This window comes from Saimiri boliviensis, assembly GCF_048565385.1.
Source record: "Saimiri boliviensis isolate mSaiBol1 chromosome 19 unlocalized genomic scaffold, mSaiBol1.pri SUPER_19_unloc_2, whole genome shotgun sequence".
Taxonomy (NCBI): domain Eukaryota; kingdom Metazoa; phylum Chordata; class Mammalia; order Primates; family Cebidae; genus Saimiri; species Saimiri boliviensis.
In genome coordinates this window covers 395,577-417,806 of record NW_027412503.1, presented here as the reverse complement: position 1 = coordinate 417,806, position 22,230 = coordinate 395,577, and the positions used below count along the sequence as shown (strand labels likewise).

The 22,230-nt window shown below is 40.4% G+C and overlaps 1 protein-coding gene and 1 non-coding gene across 2 annotated transcripts; both read right to left on the bottom strand.

Moving 5' to 3' along the window:
- Positions 1-1,270: 1,270 nt before the first annotated feature.
- On the bottom strand, positions 1,271-19,640 carry LOC141583251 (putative POTE ankyrin domain family member M). The gene is made up of 7 exons (XM_074392539.1): positions 19,245-19,640; positions 14,276-14,390; positions 13,942-14,115; positions 9,783-9,889; positions 8,027-8,164; positions 4,791-4,861; positions 1,271-1,338 (listed from the first exon to the last, which is right to left on the bottom strand). Exons 1-7 carry the CDS (start codon positions 19,541-19,543, stop codon positions 1,271-1,273), a joined length of 972 nt encoding a protein of 323 aa, XP_074248640.1. The 5' UTR covers positions 19,544-19,640.
- On the bottom strand, positions 5,948-6,051 carry LOC141583298 (U6 spliceosomal RNA). The gene has a single exon (XR_012515976.1). It is a non-coding gene; the product is annotated as a U6 spliceosomal RNA (small nuclear RNA).
- Positions 19,641-22,230: the final 2,590 nt, after the last annotated feature.

Sequence of the window (22,230 nt, the reverse complement as noted above, 5' to 3'; positions counted from 1 at the left end):
AATTGGGAGTCAGTCATGGAAATGTGATAGGCAAGAAACAGTAGTTTTCAAATTTTATATAGCAATGATATATTTTAAAGGTTATAAAAATTATACACTTATAGTGTTAAAAAATCCTAGACTGAGGTATTAAATTCTTAAAATTATAGAACTAAAAGACCCCTTGAACATTTCTAAATTACAAAAGCTGGTTATCATATTCATGCTTACACATAAAGACCAAGGAATACTAAAAGTTTCAAAGAGAGTATTTCTTGCTTGATAAAAATCATCCAATTCTAGGATAGTTGATACTCATCAAATATACAAAGTAATAATCACAGAAAAATACTGAATGCTATTAACAGGAATAAAATAGAAGAAAAGCAGAAAAAAATCATATTTTATAAATGAAATGTTAAAAATTATATGAAGTTACTGTTGAAAAATGTGGTGAGGTGACTACTTAAATATATCCTTATTTCAAAGGAAGAAGAATGCCACACATGCAGAGCACTTTTACCAATCAGATTCACTGCATTAGCAGCACCTTCCTTTTAGCAAAAGGATCAGCAAATTAGCACTTGTGGGCCAAATCCAGCCCACTGCCTGTTTTTCTAAGTAAAGTATTTTGGAGCACAGCCATGCTTATTCACTTTATTGTCCGTAGAGTCCATTAGCTGGCTGTGATGTTGCACACCTGTGGTCCCAGCTAGTAGAGAGGCTGAGATGGGAGGATCACTAGAGCCCAGAAAGTCAAGACTGCAGTCAGCCATGATCATGCAATTGCACTCCAGCCTGGGAGACAGAGTGAGACCCTGTCTCAAAAAAATAAATGTATATAGCCCACAAAGCCAAAAATATTTACTAACTGAGTCTTTGCAGAAAAAGCTGGCCAGCTCCTGGTTTAGTGGATCAAAGATCCTTTGATGTATTTTCATAAAAGTTTTACCCAATGTACTGAAATGTTTATATTAAATATAGATTTCTAACTAGTTTTCCCATCCCGTCCCTAAATTCTAAGTATAATCCTGGTACTCACTTCCAAGTTTATGTTAAATGCTAGCCTATACAAAAAATACTCTTTCTCTTACTTTCTTCTTTTTGTTATTTACATGTTGCTTTGTTTCAAGAAAGAATACAAAAATGCCCTACTAAAGGGATTCTGTTTGTTCACATGCTGCAAGAGGGGAAAAACACAAAGCACATTTTACAGAAAATAATTTGTTACAAGTCAGAACTAAGACATGAAGCCAAGCAGGGCACTCCAGGACTGAATCTGCTGGCTTCTTTAATAGGCTTCTTGCTCTCTTTCTTTCCTGGCAGCTGTGAGTCCCACAGGTAATAGAGTGTCAGTCCCTAAGAGAAACACAACTCCGACATTCATCTTTATCTATTAAGTTCATCTGTCCCAATTCTGTGGATGCTGACTTTCAGTCATTGATGATGATACACATGGACATTTATCATCAACTTTGGATCTTTGACAATTATCATCAACTTTGGATCTTTGACAATTCTTATTATTAAGAGTCAAACTAGTAGGATGCAAGTTATAAATGCTGATTATCCAAATACCTACTCAAAATACCCTGTATGAATATTCCATTAAATATGCATAGAAAAAAATTAGTCATTCCTGCTACTGTTTACTCTTCTGTATTCACCAGAAAATTTCCTATTCCTTCCGCATGTCCAGGTTAAATGCTAGGGTACAATCTGGAAACCAGTGCATCATCTGAGCTTTCTCTCTATCCCCCAAACTTTTCTTATTCGATTATCACTAAATCATATTAACTATACCTCTCTTCTGTCTCTGCTTTATAGTCCCACTGCCATTTGGGACATAAACATTTAGAAAATGGCTTTTATTTAAATAAAAATGGCCAACTATTAATGTTATTTCTTACATAAAAAAAACTTAAGCAAAACAAATGAAAAAGACATAATACCACAAAAAAGGCCAACATTTTTAAATGAGAAACTAAGATTCCTAAGTTTCTTTTTTTTCACCATGCATGGGTGAAAACCTCTCACTACACTGACACTAGTTCAAGGATGTGTGACAAGGAAACTATAGCTGACTACTACTGCAAAAGCTTCCTTTGTCTCCTGGTTTCTTTACATGGTTACCTTCCATCAATCCTTTATGAGGGGTCAGCAAACTACAGGCCACAGGCCAAATCCAGTCTGCCTTATGGCTTTGTAAATAAAGTTTTCTTGGATCTCAGTCATGCCTATTTGCTTACATGTTATCCGTGGTGGTTTTCACACTACAACAGCAGGGTTAACTAGACACAACAGAGACCACATAGTCTAAAATATTTCCCACCTCATCCTTTACAAGAAAAGTTTGCTAACCACTTTTACACCATAACCAGAATGCCTTAATACTCAAATTTAATCTTGTGACTCCCTGACTCAAATTTCTCCAATGAGCCTCTGCAGCAAACACTGCTGGCTCCCTACCAATAGACTTTCCTTATTCTTTCTTGACTAAGAAACACAAGTCTATTGGGATGTTTATTATCCCAATTCCCCTCCTCAGCTTCAGAAAGAGAAATGAGTATTCTAAGCTAATCACGTATCTGCTTTCCCAGTGCCTGGTTTTGGGATGTGCATGTGGTTTGACCCATCCAATGAAATGTTACAGGAAGCCCCTTGCATGCTTCTAAGTTTTCTATCCATTTAAAAGACACTGTGAAGAAAAGCAGCCCTTGCGATGTTGTGTTGTGAGAACAAGATGTTTGGAGCTGTTGCGGATTAGCCAACTATGAAAGGAGACATAATAAAACACTGCCAGCAACACAGCTGAAAGAGGGACAAGTGGGATCCTGGGATATCACTGAACAACCCAAACAACTCTGATTCCTACTGTTTTAGCCACTGCTCATCTAGTATGTGCAGTCCAAAGCATTCTACTGGTAAAATGCCCATGGCCCACCAGATAAGAGCTATTCATTTCATTCATTCATTCATTCATTCATTCATTCATTCCTTCCTTTATTTATGGAGATAAAGTCTTACCCTTTTGCCTAGGCTGGTGTGCAGTGGCACAACAGCTCACTGCAACCTCTAGCTCCCAGGTTCAAGTGATTCTTGTGCCTCAGTCTCCCAATTAGCTGGGATTACACATGCTGGCTACCACACTCGGCTAATTTTTGTATTTTTAGTAGAGATGGGTTTCCACCATGATGACCAAGGCTGAACACCTACTCGTTTCTATAGTATTAAAAAGTCTATTATAAACTTGCCTTAGCTGAGTATTCACCTCACTCCCAACCTCTCATATCTCACACTTTTGGTACTAGCAAAAGTGAACTGCTCACAAACCCTGCAAAGCTCACTCAAGCATCTTGTCTTCTGCACTTGCTGCTCTTCCTCCCAGAGGGAATCGTGTTAGAAGTTCCTTCCGGCAGACACACAATCTTGTTACATCTTCCTTCTGCCAATCATCATTCTTCTGCTTCTTTACCTTGAAACATTCTACTCAGTCTGCATGCTTACCTTCAATCCTACCTACCTTTATTCAAAAAGCTTTCATTCCTCATCAGTTATGTCTGGCACATAATCAATATAATAAATAATCATAATTATAAGTTTCCAGTGGGCATCCAGCACACAGCAAGCCCTGATTAAAGTAGCAAAATAATAAAAAATGATAATCATAATAATGAGCTCCTCTCTGTTTGTATTTTTATTTGTGTTCTGTAGCATTAGAAAAAAATGTATCTAAAAAACATTTCATAGTTATTTGTTAAGCGGACAAGTTAAAACATAAATAAAAATGTTTTTTTTTTGTCAATTCTGTTGAAAAAGCACAGAAATGAAATAGAGACAATTGTGTTATGAGCACCTTAAAGATCAAAATTACATCAATTTCATCTTTGTCTCCTTGTTATCAAAAGCTCTCTGATAAATAGATGGCTAAATTAAAGGTGTCCTTATACAATCTGGATTGTACAATGTATTAGGTGTCCACATCCAGGTAGCATACTAGCATTTTTGTTATTGTGAAACATTTTCTACTTTTATTATCATCTGCTGAGCCTAGAGTTGGGCAATTTGTATATTTATTATGACAATCTTTTGATGAATGGTAGCCGAGCATCTTGTTCTAACAAAATTACTGTTATCATGACAATTAACCCACAGATAGAAGAACACATCTTGTTCCAACAAAGTAAATATATCTCTTTTCATTTCAAATTAGGAGGAGTGAAGTCAGCAATAGTGAGACCTTGCTGGTACAAGCATAGGTTTCCTGACCAGTGCCTCACAGATTGGTACCAGTCCATGGCCTATTAAGAACCTCACTACACAGGAGGAAGTGAGCAGGAGGCAAACCAAGGAAGTGTCATTTGTATTTACAGCCACACCCCTGGCTCATCTTACTGCCTGAGCTCTGCCTCCTGTTAGATCAGGGACAGCATTAGATCCTCACTGAAGCATGAACCTTGTTGTGAACTGCCCACATGAGGAATCTAGATCATGTGCTGCTTACGAGAATCTAATGTCATATGATCTGTCACTGTCGCCCTTTGTCCCAAGATCAGACCATCTATTTGTAGGAAAAGAAGCTCAGAGCTCCCACTGATTCTACATTACGGTAAGTTGCTAATTATTTCATTATATATTACAATGTATTAATAGTATAAAGTAGCAAAATAAATGTAATGTGATTGAATAATCCTGAAACCACCTCAACCTTGCCCTAGTCCATGGAATAACTGTCTTACACAAAACCGGTCCCTGGTGCCAAAAAGCCTGGTGACAACTGGCCTAAAGTAACTCACTATCAGAAGTCTTACCTGGATTGCTGTTTTCAGAAAACTTTTTTGACTTCTGTTTTTCTTTGTAGTCCGAAAGTAATTGGCAAATTCTGTGTATAAAAATGTAATAAATAAAAAGACTTTTAATACTGAGATAAAAAATACTTACCAAATGTGAAATGCTTAGAGTAATTCAAACAATATCAGAATATCAGAACTTAACAATATTATTCCATCCACCTATGTGTACATTCTACAAACTTATCATAAACAAGAAAAAGAGTAAAGTGAAATAGTCAGAAATCAAGGGCACTATGACCCAGTAAGTTAACTCGCATTAGTCTGACATAATGTGTACCAACTCTGCCTAAGTCCTAGCTGCATAATGAACAGCTATTTGTTCTTGGACAAGTTGCTCCTCTTGGGCTCAATGTCATCTTCTACAAAATAAGAACTTTGCTGTCTTATTTCACTAGATTGTTATAAAGATTTAACAAGATAACATTTTTTAAAAGCTCACAGAAATATTAAAGCAATGGAATAATCTGTTCCTAAATTTTATGACTGAAATCATGTTGGAATTTCAAATAAAACCCAATCTGTATTTTGTGCATACGTTCCAATATGAAAAGGTTGCTGTTTTCAGGAAATGTTATTAAGTCCTAATTTTGCTTATTAGTTGTCCTACTCTTTGTGGCTCATAGTTCAGGGCATCTCAACTATTTCACAGTTTGTAACTAAATTTATTGATAAATAACTCCTTAAAGTAGATGACATGATTGTCCACTATTATGGAGTCTATCAATCACACTAAGGACAGAAAAACCAATGGATGTTAAGACCTGGCTGGGACCAATGATCCTTCCCTATAGACTCAAACTCTCAAACAGCAGATGTTTGTCAGGATGATGCTTTATATCCATGTTCATCTCCAGCTGACATGAGAGACCAAAACCCTACTTTCATTTATTTTTAGGTTCCATGAAGAAGTTGCAAGATACATACTAACAACATATTTTGCACACAACACCACACACATTATTCAGTTCCAGTGTTATCTCATAGACCACCTTACATGACTATTTTTGCAGTACAAATAACAACTTCAATATTTTGGTGACACCCATTTTGCTTTGAATCACTCTGTTGCATTATAGCTAGTCAGCAAACAGTCAAATGACCTTCCACTGACTGTGCAAAATATGGAATGCTTCAAAAATCTGTGTGGCCTCCTTATGCAGGAAGCCATGCTATTTTTCTCTTTATTGTTTCAATTTGAGAATGTGTGCTGCTGAAGCAAGCAGAAAGTTCTACTTTTACACATGATTAGAAAGAACTTACAGAGTACCTACATAAATTGGTTATGAGTAACATATAAGCAGGGAATAATACACTGCAGAAGGCCGCAGGAGGCCTCTGAGGAGGAAGGCCTCTTCATGCCTCATGCTCCAGTGCAGGGTGACCTTGGCTCTGTTACCATAAACATGGTGCTCAAGGCTATAAAAACCCTTCGTAGAACTATGATGTAGCCAGACTTGTGGGCTCCTTGTAAGGTCTGTGTTCCATCAGCTGTACTTAGATAACAAGCTAAAGATAACCACATGTTCTTCTTTTGTGAAACCCCCAAACTGCCACTGTTATCAATCCTTAGAATGACACACCACTTCCCGTTCACTGATTCAGTTCTGGCTCACTGGTTCACTCCACCATCATCCTCTCCCCACCATTACTCCACCCCTACCCTGTAGATCAAAGTGATTGTAACCAATAAATAGAGTGGATGGTCAGAGCTCAGGGCCTTCACTGTCACCTCCAAAGTAATAAGTGATGGCCCTCTGGTCCCATCATCTCTCTTAATCTTTCTTTTTCTCATTCCTTTGTTGCCACCAAACTCAGGGTACCCACAGGTGATGTAGGGGTGGCTCCCTACATTCTGGTGCCCAATGTGGGGATCATGGAGCCCTACATTCTGGCACCCAACGTGTGGGGCTTATGGATCCCTATGTTCTGGCACCCAGTGTGCAGGGCTCATGGATTCCCTACATTCAGTGATGAGACATGGACAAGGTATGGCTCTGTTAAGTCCAACTAACCTACTTGAGATTCTGAGAATTCTCTTCAATAGCTTCCTGTGAGGTAGAATTTGAAAATATTTTTAAATATTGAGGTAGAGTTGCAAGTAGCTTGGGCAATTTTCATTATTATTTAAAACAGATCAGTCAAGGGGCCAATCACAACTGGGAGTCCGCCGCTTCTGGGAAGGTAAATATGGGATTTTCTACTGCCTCAGGTATTATACAGGATATAAAGGTGCATGAGGGTACAGAACTGGTAGCAAAGAAGAAAGAAACACTCATCTCTTCCTGCCACATTATTTCAACCTCTCTGACCATTTAGAACAAGCCCAATGAATATCTGCTACAGAAAAGACCAACAAAGGCCTGAAAGGATCTCTTACCATGAAGGTCTCAGCTAAGTCTAGGCTGAATATGGGGGAGATGGTCAATTAGCTCATTTTGTGTGTGGATAAAGTCACATTGCCAGAGAATGGTGCTGGTGCTTTGGGAATAATGGCTGAGCATATAAGCATAGGTATGTGAATTTAAAAAACGCTGTAACTTCAACATCTTTGTATGAATCACCATGAAGACCTGAGGGATCTGAATCAGTAAGGGCATCTTGGTGTCAAAGATCAACCATTACCAGGCAGCAGGACCAGTTTCAGGGGCAAAAATGCAACAGAATCAACAGAAACAACAGAATGATTGGAGTGCCCTTTGTTTCTAGTCCTTCTGATTTGATAAAAGGGATTGTCTTCCTTGGATTTAGTAAATCCCTTTGGTTCTTGAAAAATTCAAAGAGTATGGAAGAGATAGTCTTCAGAAGACAGTAAATGACTTTCTGACAAACTGGACATTTCAAGACCCAAATAACTAATCAAAAAAAAAAAAAAAAAAAAAAAGAAAGAAAAAAGAAAGATGTGACACTATTTTTTATCTCATTCATAGGTGTTATACTTGGATGAAATGAACAATGTTGGAATCTGTAAACATAAAGGTCTTACAAGTCCTGAGATAAAGAATCCTGCACACACTGGTACTTCTAACCAGTCTACCTTTTGCTTGATTTCTAGCTGATGCAGGGGACTAACTCATTGCCACTTTAAAACTACCCAAACCAAACTACTACATCTCACTTGATATATAAGATACAGTTGTTGTAATTATTTTAAGCCTTAATTTAGTGTTAACTAGACTTTTCATGTAAACACTTACATATTATGTTGACTAGACACAGCATAATCCCTGGCAGTTTTTCCAGATTTATCTCGACAAAATGCATCAATATCTTGATCAAGTAGAAGGCCAACCATACTTGCTGATCCACAACATACGGCAAGTATAAGCACAGTCCTAAAATGACAGAGAGGTAATTTTTCCCTAACTGTAATAAAGTTGTAAGCTAATCTGGCATACTTTACCCATTTAGTATCTTGCCTGTCAATGCAGAATTAAACATTTGCATGCACTAAAAGACATAAGCATCTTGGGTGCTCAAGTGTTCATCTCTGTAAAATACCACCAAAGTTAAAAGGAAGGGACAAAAAGAAAACCTCTTATCTCAGTGGGTGTTAAATAGTAGAAGCTGCTAATTTAAAGGCCTTTGATGGGCAAGAAACTATGCTAGGGCCACTTATCTGAAGTGAACAAAGATTTCAGTAAAGATTTCCTTCCCGCTTCCCGAGACTGATATACGGTAACAGAAAATCAGCTGTGGGGTCACATAAGAGCTATCTGCATGCTGAAAGCAGTAATATTAATAAGAATGGTGAAAACAGTAGTCATAATAGTTTCAGTTAATGATGCCAATAAGCATGTGCTGGGCACTGAATTAAATGCCGCACACACACATCTTTCTTACTTATGCACAGGCAATTTTGAAGGAGATATTCTCCTCCTTTTCATATATGACAACACATTTGGTGGTAAATAACATTGCCAAGGTCACACACCTATCAAGTAAGAAAGCTAGGAATTAAACCCAGTCTTGTGTGAATCCGAAGCCTAGCTCTTTTCTCTTATCACCCACCTACACCTTGCCTTCATTAAAGGAACAGTGTACCCACTTAAAACTATCTCTACTTCCTCTCTCCATACCAATTAAAAATAAGGCCAGACACAGTGGCTCACACCTGTAATCCCAGCACTCTGGGAGGCCGAGGCAGGCGGATCACAAGGTAAAGAAATTGAGACCATCCTGACCAACACGGTGAAACCCAGTCTCTACTAAGAAATACAACAATTAGCTGGGCATGGTGAAGCATGCTTATAATCTCAGCTACTCAGGAGGCCGATTCAGGAAAATTGCTTGAACCTGGGAGGTGGAGTTTGCAGTGAGCAGAGATGGTACCACTGCACTCCAGCCTGGTGCCTGGTGACAGAGCGAGACTCTGTCTCAAAAATAAACAAACAAACAAACAAATAAATAAATAAATAATCAAAACATCAAAATACACTGGAATTAAAACAAAAGCTGATGAACTTACAGTATGTGGGAATAGCAATTAATTGTCTTGGAGGCATAAGCTAACATTTATATTCTTCAAAGAAAGCAACTCATCACAGAGTTATTCAAAAGACAAAATGATTATCAACTCCTATTTATGTTTAATAAAGTGTATTAGTGGAAAAGCATATAAGACATAGAGATTAAAAACTACTAGAAAGAGTTAAGTTCAATACTAAGTCATAAGTAAACTAAAAGTTAAAGTTCACACTTCATGAGACAAATATGAAATCCATTTAGCTAACATAAATCATATAACCAAAAATGTCACATAATAACATCAGTCAGTGTAGTAAGAGGAATCCCACTAAAACTGTTCTTTATGTTGCCCAGTCTAATTGTTTTTCTACTTAACTGATTTGTTGATCCTGATCACTATGTTGCAGTAAGTTAATCTTATAAATGTTTATGACTTGAGTGACTGCTATCATTCTACAACACAGAGATTAAAAAAAATAACTATACCTTCCAAATTTATCAATTGCATTTACATTAGCTTTTTTCTTGATTAAAAATTTCATCATTTTCTCTTTTTGTCCATACACAGCAAGTGAAAGTGGCGTGAGGCCACACTGTAAAACAATAAAAGCAAAAATGATATTTGATTCAAAAAATTATGGACTTCTCAACTGAACTGGAAACTATATAAGATCCTATAAACTTACACTCATAGAAAGTAAACAAATTATAGTCACTTCCTTCTTACTCTTCGGTGCTTTCTCACACACTGCTCTTTCCCTTGGAGACACCTCTCTTCTGCCTCAACACATTAACTCTGATCATCTCAAAAACTCACTTTAAACACTTACTGGTTCCAGGAATCTTTGCTTCTATGCCAGCGTTTGGCATGGTATTATTGGATGATAATATTTTTTCCATCTAAACAAAGAGCTGTATCTTTTAGCTCTATATTCTCAAACTCTAAGACAAATTGTTGGGTATAAAGCAAGAATTTGTAAAATATTTCTTTAGTTTCATGTTTTACCAAAAGATCAAGCTCCAATGTGCAATAAATATTGCTACTAAGTCTCATACTGCCCATTTCAACAATTTTTCCAACATGTATTCATTTAAAATCAATTTGTATTTAAGTTTTCCAGATTGGTAACTAAATAAATAATCAGTTCACAGAACTAGTGAAACCAAATTTACAGAATCCCTATATGTAGTCTCAATAACTCCATGGTTTTCAGTGTTTAAAACTGCCATCCTGATTAAGCAAATGCTCTACAAACGTTTTATTTTTTATTATTTATTGTACTTTAGGTTCTGGGGTGCATGTGCAAATCATGCAGGATTGTCGCATAGTTACAAACATGGCAAGGTGGTTTGCTGCCTTCATCCCCCTATCTCCTCTATCTTGTATTTCTCCCCTCATTATCCCTCCCTACCCTCCCCATGCCCCTGCTGTCCCTCTCCTAGACCCCCTCAACCGACCACAGTCTCTGATGCTCCCCTCCCTGTGTCCATGTGTTCTCATTGTTCAACACCCACCTTTGAGTGATAATATGTGGTGTTTGGTTTCCTGTTCTTGTGTCTGTTTGCTAAAATGATGGTTTCCAGAGTCATCCATGTCCCTACGAAGGACATGAACTCATCATTTTTTATGGCTGCATAGTATTCCACGGTGTATATGTGCCACATTTTGTTTATCCAGTCTATAATTGATGGACATTTGGGTTGGTTCCAGGTCTTTGCTATTGTAAACAGTGCCACAATGATCATATGTGTGCATTTGTCTTTATAATAGAGCAATTTATAATTCTTTGGGTATATACCCAGTAATGAGATTGCTGGGTCAAATGGAATTTCTATTTCTAGGTCCTTGAGAAATTGCCACACTGTTTTCCACAATGGTTGAACTAATTTGCAATGCCACCAACAGTGCAAAAATGTTCCTATTTCTCTACATCCTATCCAGCATCTGTTGTTTCCAGGTTTTTTAAAGATCACCATTCTAACTGGTGTGAGATGGTATCTCAATGTGGTTTTGATTAGCGTTTCTCTAATGACCAGTGCTGATGAGCATTTTTTAATACGTTTGGTGGGCTCATATATGTCTTCTTTTGTAAAGTGTCTGTTCATATCCTTTGACCACTTTTGATTGGGTTTGTTTGTTTTCTTATAAATCTGTTTTATTTCTTCGCACATTCTGGATATTAGTCTTTTGTCAGATGGGCAGATTGCAAAATGTTTTTCCCATTCTGTTGGTTGCCAGTTCACTCTAATGATTGTTTCCTTTGCTGTACAGAAGCTCTGGAGTTTAATTAGATTCCATTTGTCTATTTTGGCTTTTGTTGCCATTGCTTTTGGTGTTTCAGCCATGAAGTCCTTGCCTACGCCTATGTCCTGAATGGTTTTGCCTAGGTTTTCTTCTAGGGTGTTTATGGTGTTAAGACTTATGTTTAGATTGTCAATCCATCTGGAATTAGTTTTAGTGTAAGGTGTCAGGAAGGGTTCCAGTTTCTGCTTTCTGCACACTGCTAGCCAGTTTTCCCAATACCATTTAGAGAGATACTGGATAGTCTATAATAAAGCTTCAATTGATCAAAGAAGTTTAGAACTTGCTACAATTCTAACTGAGAAAACTCTGATCTTACTAACAACTTACTGAGCTAAGCACTTGAATGGTAACAAAGAGACACAAAATCCTGAGAGGACCATCCTCTACTTATTGAAGACTACTCACTGCAAATTTCTAAAGACCTTCTGAATGACAGTGAATAACTGATGTTAGGAGAAGGTATTATTCCGTAAGCTGATTGATACTGCCAATAATATTCATTTTAACATCCCAACCACAGAGATAAAAGTCAGATTAGGCCAGCAATGGTGGCACACACCTGTAATCCTAGCATTTTGAAAGCCTGAAGCAGGTGAATCACTTGAGCCCAGGAGTTCAAGACTGGCCTGGGCAACATGGCAAAAAACTCATCTCTACTTCAGAAAAAAAAAAAAAAATACTAAAACTGAGGTTGAAGGACCACCTGAGCTTGGGGAGGTCAAGGCTGCAGGGAGCTGTGATCACACTACTGCACTCCAGCCTGGCAGAGACCTTGTCTCCCACCCCCCAAAAAAGTCAAACTAGTATTATGGGAAATGAAAGATATAAAGGAATTAGCACATATCCAACTCCAACTGCAACTATTCTAGAGATCTTAAGTTTCTGAGATGTAAGAATTTATATATTACACTTATTTATTCAGTGATTCCTCAGCAGGAGTGTATCCAGATTTTGAGGAATTTGTCATCATTGTTTAGAGAAAGGTCTCATTATGTTGCCCAGGCTAGACTCAAACTCCTGAGCTCAAGCAATTTTCCCCCTCAGCCTCCCCAGCAGCTGAGACTACAGCCATTCACCACCATGCCTGGCTTCAAGGAAACCTTTTGAAACATACATGTCCAGGATTTATTAGACTTACTTTATGAAAATCTTCAGGGGAGAGCCTAGACTTGTAGATTATTTAAAATTTTTCCTCAGGTTACTGAGATGCACAATTCTAGCTGAAAACTGGTGCAATAGATAATTACTTCGGTGTCCTCTCTTAGCCACATGACCAATTCCCTTTATCATTTGAGGATTTGGCCAGAAAGAGAAAAGAGTAGGAGAGAGATTCATTTGCTGAAAACACCACATAATTTTCCCAGGTAAGAGAAGAACAGGGTCTAGTAAACTCAAAATCCAACTTGATCTTGTTATTTATAAGCTCCTTATCTCCCACCTTCCCATCAAGACATTCTAGATTAGAAAGCAGAATTGAGACTCTAGTTGGCTATTTCTACCAGAAGAGGATCATGAGTCAGTTAAGTACCTGTTACTCCCTCTGCTCAAGGGTTTCCCACTACATTACCACCTATTCACTGCCAATCTGGTTCCTCAGAGGCCTCCTAACATTGATCTCCAGGCAATTTATAACTAACTCCCTCTCCCAAACTGAAAACTCATTCTCTAAAACTGAAGAGAACTCTGTATCACCATACAAAAGAAACGAATGAATACCACCACACACACACACACACACACACACACACACAACCGTTTCATGGTCTTTCCCCTCCATTACCTAATTTCCAAACTAGCCTTGATATTTCTGATTGCTCTTTTCTCCCCTTTCCATTTCTCCCTCATGAGCAATCAGAGCTACCCTAAGCCTTGCCACTCAAGATACATCACTTCATATCGATTACTTTTCTTAGAAATTTGCCAAAGCAGCAGGATTTCTATTCACTGAAACATGTTTTTGTTTTCTTGGAGTTTTAATGTAAAACTTATTTCCAGGGCAAATTTTACTATTTTACAGTCATTAGGAAAAATAGACAAACAAACAAACAAACAAAAAACCTGGGAAAGAAAAATTGGAAAAAGCAATAAGTATTACCTTTTACAATGTCAGTGTTTTCAAAAAAAGAAATTTACCACAAGTACATTTTTAAAAAAGCTGTACCCTCTAATTCTTCTTTAAATTTAACAATATTTAAAATAAAATCTTAGACAATTAAGTCATTTCAAAATATTTTCATTCAGGTACGCTTGAGCTTCCAAATACAGAAAACTAACCCTTACACAGGAGGTCGGTGTTAATCACATTTCAGTATTTTGAAAATAAAATGGATAGATCTATACCTTGTTTTTTGCTTCAATATCAGCACCGTATAAAAGCAGTGCTTTGGCCAGTAATTTGTCTTCATTGTAGACCGCATAGTGTAGCGCGGTATTGCCATACACATCCGGAAGGTCTGGGTCAGTGCCATGTTCTAGCAACGTTAACACACATTCATCTTCTTGGCACTGTACGGCCTGTCAGTATTAGACCAAAAACAAATCATAAATCCTAGGAACTCAAAAGAAATATTCCACAGGTTTCACCAACTAGCTATATTTAAATGAGAAAACTCATCTTTATTCTACATATTGAAATCAAATCCATCTCGTGCCGATACAGTCGGCTACTGCATACCTTTATTAGAGCTGTCCTCTTTTTGCTGTCAAAGGCATGAAGTTCACATCTTCTGTACAGCAAGAGTTTTACTATTTCTGAATTCCCATTGGCAGAGGCCAAATGGAGGGCAGTTCTATGGGAGTGAGAAGACTTTTTAGGAAATTGTAGTGCACTGTCTACAGCCACCTCAGCAGTTCATGTCATTGCAAACACTGAACAGTCTGCTATTACTCTGCCTTCAAAACAAACATTGCATTTTCCTTTGAAGAAAGTATACTATTTATTACCCCTCCTTACTCACTGTATGAGTGAAAGAGCAGCCTATTTGAACAGAAAGAGCATAGCCCTTGGATTCCATTCAACTTGGGCTGGAATCCTCTTTCCGCTCTGTCACTTCCTAGATGTTGCTTAGCCTTTTTGTATCTCAATTTCCTCAACAATAAAATGGGAATGAAAATAGTAACTTTCTCAGAGAAAACCACTGTAATACTTAATGAGACTCTACACAAAAGACAGAGAATAGTTCCTAACACAACAGCTCAATTGCTAGATATTATAATTTTTACTACTACTACTGGAGACATGTGAATTGAGTGAGATAATACAATTATACCTACACTTTGAGGTATTTTTTAAGGATTACAGGTAACATTCTATTTTAGTGATTCTAAGATGGTTCCACGTTTCAACATTTCTTACACTGGAATGTCACTTGTAATTCATGATTTACTATAACTGTAATTGGCAGCATTTAAATAATTCTCTTATTGGGACGTAAAATAATGAGGCATCTTACAATGCCTGGTGCCTTACATTAGCTAGGCCATGTTATAATATAAGAGGTCTGGCACAGTTCTAGTCCAATGACTGGCATTTAGATGAAATAAGAAGGCTGAGGTGAAAACAAAAACAAATTTCTAAAATAAACTAATTCTTACTTTGGTTTTCAAAAAACTTTAAGCCAAAGAAAACTTGAGATTTAAATGACTAAGTATGTCTCATTTTTTTCAATACTCAGAATTACAGAATGTATGTAAATCAGGTATTTCTAATCATTAATATTAGGATTTAAGACTATTAGCAATTTTCTTTTTTAAAAAAGGATTTGGAAAACTATTTGTGGAGTTTCTTCAACGTTTACATCCAGTGATACCTGTGCAGGACGCGCAGTTTTGTTACATAGGTAAATGTGTGCCAAGGGGGGTTGTACAGATTGTTTCATCACCCAGATATGAAGCCTGCTACCTGTTCCTTCTATTTCCTGCTGCTTTCCCTCCTCCCAACCCCCACCGTCTGATAGGCCCAGTGTGTGCTGCTCCCCTGTAGGTGTCTGTGTGTTCTCATCATTTAGCTCTCACCTGTAAGTGAGAACATGTGGTATCTGGTGTTTTCTGTTCCTGTGTTAGTTTGCTAAGGATAATGGCCTCCAACATCATCCATGTCCCTGTAAAGGACATGCTCTCATTCTTTTTTTGTGGCTGCTGTTTATGTATCCCATTTTAGTTCTTAAAAGTACTAAAACAGTCTTTATCCAAGATTGTTATAAATTTTAAAGGACAATTAAAGGTTATCTTTTTACTATTTCTACCTTCAGAAACGCTTTTGTTTGAAAGGAGAGAGGAAAAACTTCAATTGAGATTAAGTTCTAATACCCCAATTTTAAATATCTCAGTTTGCCCAGCCCCAGCATGTAAACATGAAGTTTTCAAAGATGAAGGACACTGAGAGGGAGTAGAACATGCCTGCCACGTAACAGGTGCGAGACAGTAGAATATGCCTGCCACAAAATAGGTGTCTGGCTTATGTTTGATGAATAAATAGATTGAAAGGATACAGCTGGTGAGTTCAATATTTAAAAAAAAACTCCTGTAGAGGAATACATTTGTAATAGTAATAATCAGTTATATTTGCTATTTTAATTTTCATATATAACTAAAGTAAAACCATTAATCCACAGTTTTTACACATTATATATAAGGAGAAGATAAATATATAATAAAATGAATATACAATAAAATCTACTGGAACAGGTAAACAGATTCCCTCTACTTCTGGATAGGGTAAAAGTTTACAGAAGATACCCATCCACAGAAATAAAAATAAATAATAGAATGTGAGAAACTATTTGTATCTATGCAAGTAGCATATTTCTTCTCTTCCCAAGGATTATTTCATGACTACTGAAACTTAACTAAAACTTTTGAGATGTTCATTGCAGAAATCACAGATAAGAGAAAGGGAAAAACTTCACTCACAAATCCCCAGAAATAAATTTGATCATATTTTCTACATCTTTTCAGCTAACACAAAAGCAGATTGTTGGTGTATACGTAAAACAGATTTTTTTTCCTCACTTTATATACCAAATTACATCTTTGCATGTCAACATATCTCTATCTATTGATGCCCTCAATGGTTACATATTATTCCATGCCATGGATGCACTGAAATTTGTTCATAAAATCTTCATATGAGTTCTTCTCAATACATTGCTATTATAAGCAATACAAAAAAAAAAAGATGTATACATTTATTAAAGCTATTTCAGAATAATGAAATTGATGAGTAAAAGGCATATACATTTTAAAAATAGAGTTCTTACCACCAAAGTATCTATTTGAAAAGTCACAGCAACTTAAACTTTAAGCAACTGTGTAAATACCACTGTTCTTCATCCTCACACACTTTGTGGATAGAAAACCATATTCCATTACCCCCCCCCCTTTTTTTTTTTTTTTTTTTTTTGAGAGGGATTCTCGCTGTGTCCCTAGACCAGAGTGCAGTGGCACAATCTTGGCTCACTGCAACCTATGCCTCCCAGGTTGAAGCAGTTCTCCTGCCTCAGTCTCCCAAGTATCTGAGATTACAAGTACTCGCCACCAGGCCCAGGTCCAGCAAAGTTTTGTATTTTTAGTAGAGACAGGCTTTCACCATGCTGGCCTGGCTGGTCTCAAATTCTGAAATCATGATCCACCTTCCTTGACCTCCCAAAGTGCTGAGATTACAGGCATGAATCACTGCACCTGGCTTGTCATTCCTCTTCTAACTTAAATTAGAATTAGAAAACAGTATTTTCTAATTCTGTTAGAAATTAGAAAATATTTTCTAATTTCTAAACAGTATTTTCTAATTTCTGTGAAATAGAAAACAGTATTTCATTCCTCCTCTAGCTTAAATTCCTTCTCTTACCAGAACACTATGTTTTCCTAAGTGCGTCGATCACTGGTAGACATACAAAGAAATTACTTTGCCCAATTTTAAATTGAGTTTATTTAGTTGTCTTTTGGTTGACTTGAAAGAATTCTCTGTAAAATGAAAATACATGTTTTGTAAAGATGTTGGACCTCTGTTAATGTTTTTCTTATATACGGATGTTTTTTATTTTGCCAAGCCAACCTTCAGAATACTTGCTTTGGGAGGTTCTTAGGAAGGTCATTGTGAACATAAAAATACATCTGCATATATAGGCCAGTCACAGTGGCTCACAACTGTAATCTCAGCACTTTGGGAGGCCAAGGCAGGTGGATCACAAGTTCAAGAGTTCAAGACCAGCCTGGTCAAGATGATGAAACCCTTCTCTACTAAAAATACAAAAACAAATAGCCGGGCATGGTGATGGGCACCTGTAATCCCAGCTACTCGAGAGGCTGAGGCAGAGAATTGCTTAAACCTGGGAGACTGAGGTTGCAGTGAGCCGAGATCACACCACTATACTCCAGCCTGGGGGACAAAGACTTCACCTAAATATTTATATATGCATATATAAATAGGCATTTGTGTTTTTTTTTTTTCTGGTACTTTTCACCTTTTGTGTATTTAAAGTTTTTTACTCTATACTGCAGGAATTTATTTTTGTCACATAAAAATCTAGCTAGGTTTCTCCAAACAGCCTGCATTTCACTTAGGAATAATTAAGTTTTTTACTAATATAAAACATCACCTTTATCAAGGACTAAATTCTTACATACATTTGACTATTTCTGGATTTCCTATTCTGTTCTGCTCATTTATGTCTTTTCAGCTGTTAGTAAACAATTTGTGGAAATAGCACATGCAAATTTTGACATCTGGAAAGCAAATCTTTTTCTATTCTGCTACAAAAAAATTAATTTATCACAGTAACAGACAGCATGCCTCATTTAAAAATGCTAAAACTTTGCTATTTTCATTTGGTTTAGGTCAAAGTGATAAATACAGAAAGAGCTCATATCTTTTTTTTTAGATTTTTTAAATTGCATTTTACGTTTTGGGATACATGTGAAGAACATGCAAGACTGTTGCATAGGTACACACATGGCAGTGTGGTTTGCTGCCTTCCTTCCGCTCACCTGTATCTGTCATTTCTCCCCATGCTATCTCTCCCCACCTTCCCAACCCCCGTCCCGCCCCCATTTCCCCCCAACGGACTCCAGTGTGTAGTGCTCCCCTCCCCGTGTCCATGTGTTCTCATTGTTCAACAGCCGCAGAAAGAGCTCATATCTTGAGAGAAATGAGTCTTCCTATTCAAAGACACAAACCATCTTCCCATTTATTTTCCTTCTAAGGTTTCTCAGTAAATAACATATTTACATAGGATACATTGATATGAAACACATATTGAATTTTATTTGAAGAATATTTAGCCAGAAGTTGATATACTATGGAACTTAGTTCTCAATATATACCTTTCTATAATGTATATGACATTGTTTTAAAATGTGTACATTAAAAATAATCCACTGCAACGATTTAGTTTTGCGAGGTACATCACTTTAAGACAGTCTATTAGTGTTCTACGAGGGAAATTATAATTTGATTGGAAATCAGTTAAAGTTTTGTTTTCACGTTGCTGCTCATAAAGAGGCCTGTGCCCTGACCCCTCTGAGGTTCCCACAGCCAGGATGGTGCGGGGCCTGCAGAGACGATAAAGCCGGGCACCCCGCCACCGCCCCCACACCAGTAGGGCACATCCCCACCATCCCGCCTCCTCTCAGCGAGGCCCAGTTACCTTTGTTCCGTGTCCGTCTCGTTCACGTCAGTGCTCCTGAGCATGACGATGAGATCGGCTCTGGGGACTTTACCCCACCAGGCGGCTCTGTGGAGCTGGTCCAGGTCTTCTCGCCGGACCTGGTACCTTGGCTCCTCGAAGGCACTGTCGTCATAGTCTGCGCAAGTGCCCGCGTTGCTCTTACCGCTCCCCCTGCAGCAGGAGAAGCAGTGGCAGCACCATTTGCCCATCCTGCTCCTGAGACCAAAGGGCTTCTTCATAGCGGAGGCAGCCGGCTTTGAACAAACCTCAGCCACCATCTGCTTTTAACAGCCAGGGGAGGCCAGTAGTAGCGGGCAGATCGCCTCTACGAACCAGCTTGACCGACTAGCAGGAAACTCCGGGTTTCCAACCTGGTTGAAGAGAAAGGTCAATCCCAGCCCGAACCTGCCCACCCCAGGAGGGGAGCCCAGCCCAGCCCAGCCCACCCAGGGAAAGCCCACGCCCACCCAGGGAGAGCCCACTCCAACCCAAGGAAACACCCAGCCCGGCCAGGGGAATGCCAAGCTCAGCAGATAAAAGGTCAGGCCCAGCCAAGGAATGCGAGGGAGGAAACGTCAGTCAAAGGTAGGAACACGGAGCCCAGCGAGGAACACCACTCTAAGCCAGGAACAGCAAAGCCAAGCCACCGCGACAGGCAAGCCAAGCCGTTATGCGCGTGCGGCGTGCTCGAGGCCACGCTTCTACAGGCGAGCCCCAGCGTGCGGCGTGCGCGCGTCCCGGCCTCCGCGGGCGAGCCCCAGCCTGCGGCGTGCGCGCGTCCCGGCCTCCGCGGGCGAGCCCCAGCGTGCGGCGTGAGCGCGTCCCGGCCTCCGCGGGCGAGCCCCAGCGTGCGGCGTGCGCGCGTCCCGGCCTCCGCGGGCGAGCCCCAGCGCGCGGCGTGCGCGTGTCCCGGCCTCCGCGGGCGAGCCCCAGCTTGCGGCGTGCGCGTGTCCCGGCCTCCGCGGGCGAGCCGCAGCGTGCGGCGTGCGCGTGTCCCGGCCTCCGCGGGCGAGCCACAGCGTGCGGCGTGCGCGTGTCCCTGCCTCCGCGGGCGAGCCCCAGCGTGCGGCGTGCGCGTGTCCCGGCCTCCGCGGGCGAGCCCCAGCGTGCGGCGTGCGCGTGTCCCGGCCTCCGCAAGCGAGCCCCAGCGTGCGGCGTACGCGTGTCCCGGCCTCCGCGGGCGAGCCGCAGCGTGCGGCGTGCGCGTGTCCCTGCCTCCGCGGGCGAGCCCCAGCTTGCGGCGTGCGCGTGTCCCGGCCTCCGCGGGCGAGCCGCAGCGTGCGGCGTGCGCGTGTCCCGGCCTCCGCGGGCGAGCCCCAGCGTGCGGCGCGCACGTGTCCCAGCCTCCACAGGTGAACCACAGCGTGCAGCGTGCGTGTGTGGCGTGTGCGTGTCCCAGCCTCTGCAGGCGAGCCACAGTGTGCAGCGTGCGCGCCTCAGGTGTCATCACTGCACGTGGCTCAGTGGCCGACGTGTGCAACCCATGCGCGCCAGTTCTTGTGTTCCCCATAAATTTTGTGGGAATTGATGGAGGTTTCAGGCCATTGAGAAGAGAAGGCCGCCCCTGAGAAAAAGCCTCTTGAAGCAGTGCTGGGTCTAGAGCCCCTGCAACTTGAGGATGCTGACAGCTTCCTCTGAAGAAAGCCCCCAAGACAGTCTGGGCGGTGCTGGTGCAGGTGGCTGCAGCTGCAGCTTGGAGCTCGGGCTGTCGGAGCTTGCTGCAAATGGCCTCAATATTGTGAGCACAAGCAGCTCATCCAGCCCAGACTCTGCCCGAGGCACTTTTGCCACCCGTCTGCACCCACATGGCTATTGGCGACGGGGCACTCTGGAGCCACAGGATTGGAGCTGGGCGGCCAGCTCCCGCTCTGGTTCCCCAGGCCCAGTGTCCAAGCCAGGGCTAACCGCTGTGGGGCTTCTGGTCTGGAGGGCTCTGCTGGAGTGCAGTAGGGGTGTGCTTCAGGCCGCTGTCTCCAGGCCAGCAGGAGGGAGCTTGGAGGAGCACTGACCTGATGGCAAGATGCAGAAAGGCACCCCCATGTGCAGATCCAGGTAACAGGATGCTGTGAACTCCAGGGAACCAGACTGGGGCATCCCTGGTAGCCTCTGAGCTGGGACCCAGGCAGTGGCACGTTGACTTGCTTCAGGCTGCTTCACCCAAACCGCAGGCGCTTTGGTGTGAGAAGACATTTATGCAGCCAACAAACATATGGAAAAAAAGGCTCATCATCACTGGTCATTAGAGAAATGCCACATTGAGATAACATTTCACGCCAATTAGAATGGCTATCACTGAAAAATCAGGAGACAACAGATGCTGGAGAGGATGTGGAGAAAGAAATAGGAACACGTTTACATTGTTGGTGGGAGTGTAAATGAGTTCAACCATTGTGGAAGACAGTGTGGTGATTCCTCAAGGATCTTGAACTAGAAATACCATTTGGCCCAGCAATCCCATTACTAGGCATATACCCAAAGGATTATAATCATTCTGTTATAAAAACACATGCACATGTATGTTTACAGCACTGTTCACAATAACAAAGACTTGGAACCAACCCAAATGTCCATCAGTGATAGACTGGACAAAGAAAATGTGACACATATATGCCATGGAATACTATGCAGACACAGAAAAGGATGAGTTCATGTCTTTGCAGGGACATAGATAAAGCTGGAAACCATCATTCTTAGGAAACTGACCCAAGAACAGAAAATCAAACACCACATGTTCTCACTCATAGGTGGGAGTTGAATGATGAGAACACATGGACACACGAAGGGGAACATCACACACTGGGGTTTGTTGGGGGGTGGGAGCGAGAGGAGGGATAGCAGGGGTGGGGAGGTTGGGAAGGAATAACATTGGGAGAAATGCCTGATGTAGGTGATGGGGGTTGGTGGCAGCAAACCACCATAGCATGTGTGTACCTATGCAACAATCCTGCAAGATCTGCACATATAC

Coding starts and splice junctions, on each gene's coding strand:
- LOC141583251 (XM_074392539.1), bottom strand. CDS start 19,543: ATGGTGGCTGAGGTTTGTTCAAAGCCGGCTGCCTCCGCTATGAAGAAG. Junction 14,116..14,275: donor AGAGGACAGCTCTAATAAAG/GTATGCAGTAGC, acceptor TAATACTGACAG/GCCGTACAGTGCCAAGAAGA. Junction 9,890..13,941: donor ATATTGAAGCAAAAAACAAG/GTATAGATCTAT, acceptor ATTGTTTTACAG/TGTGGCCTCACGCCACTTTC.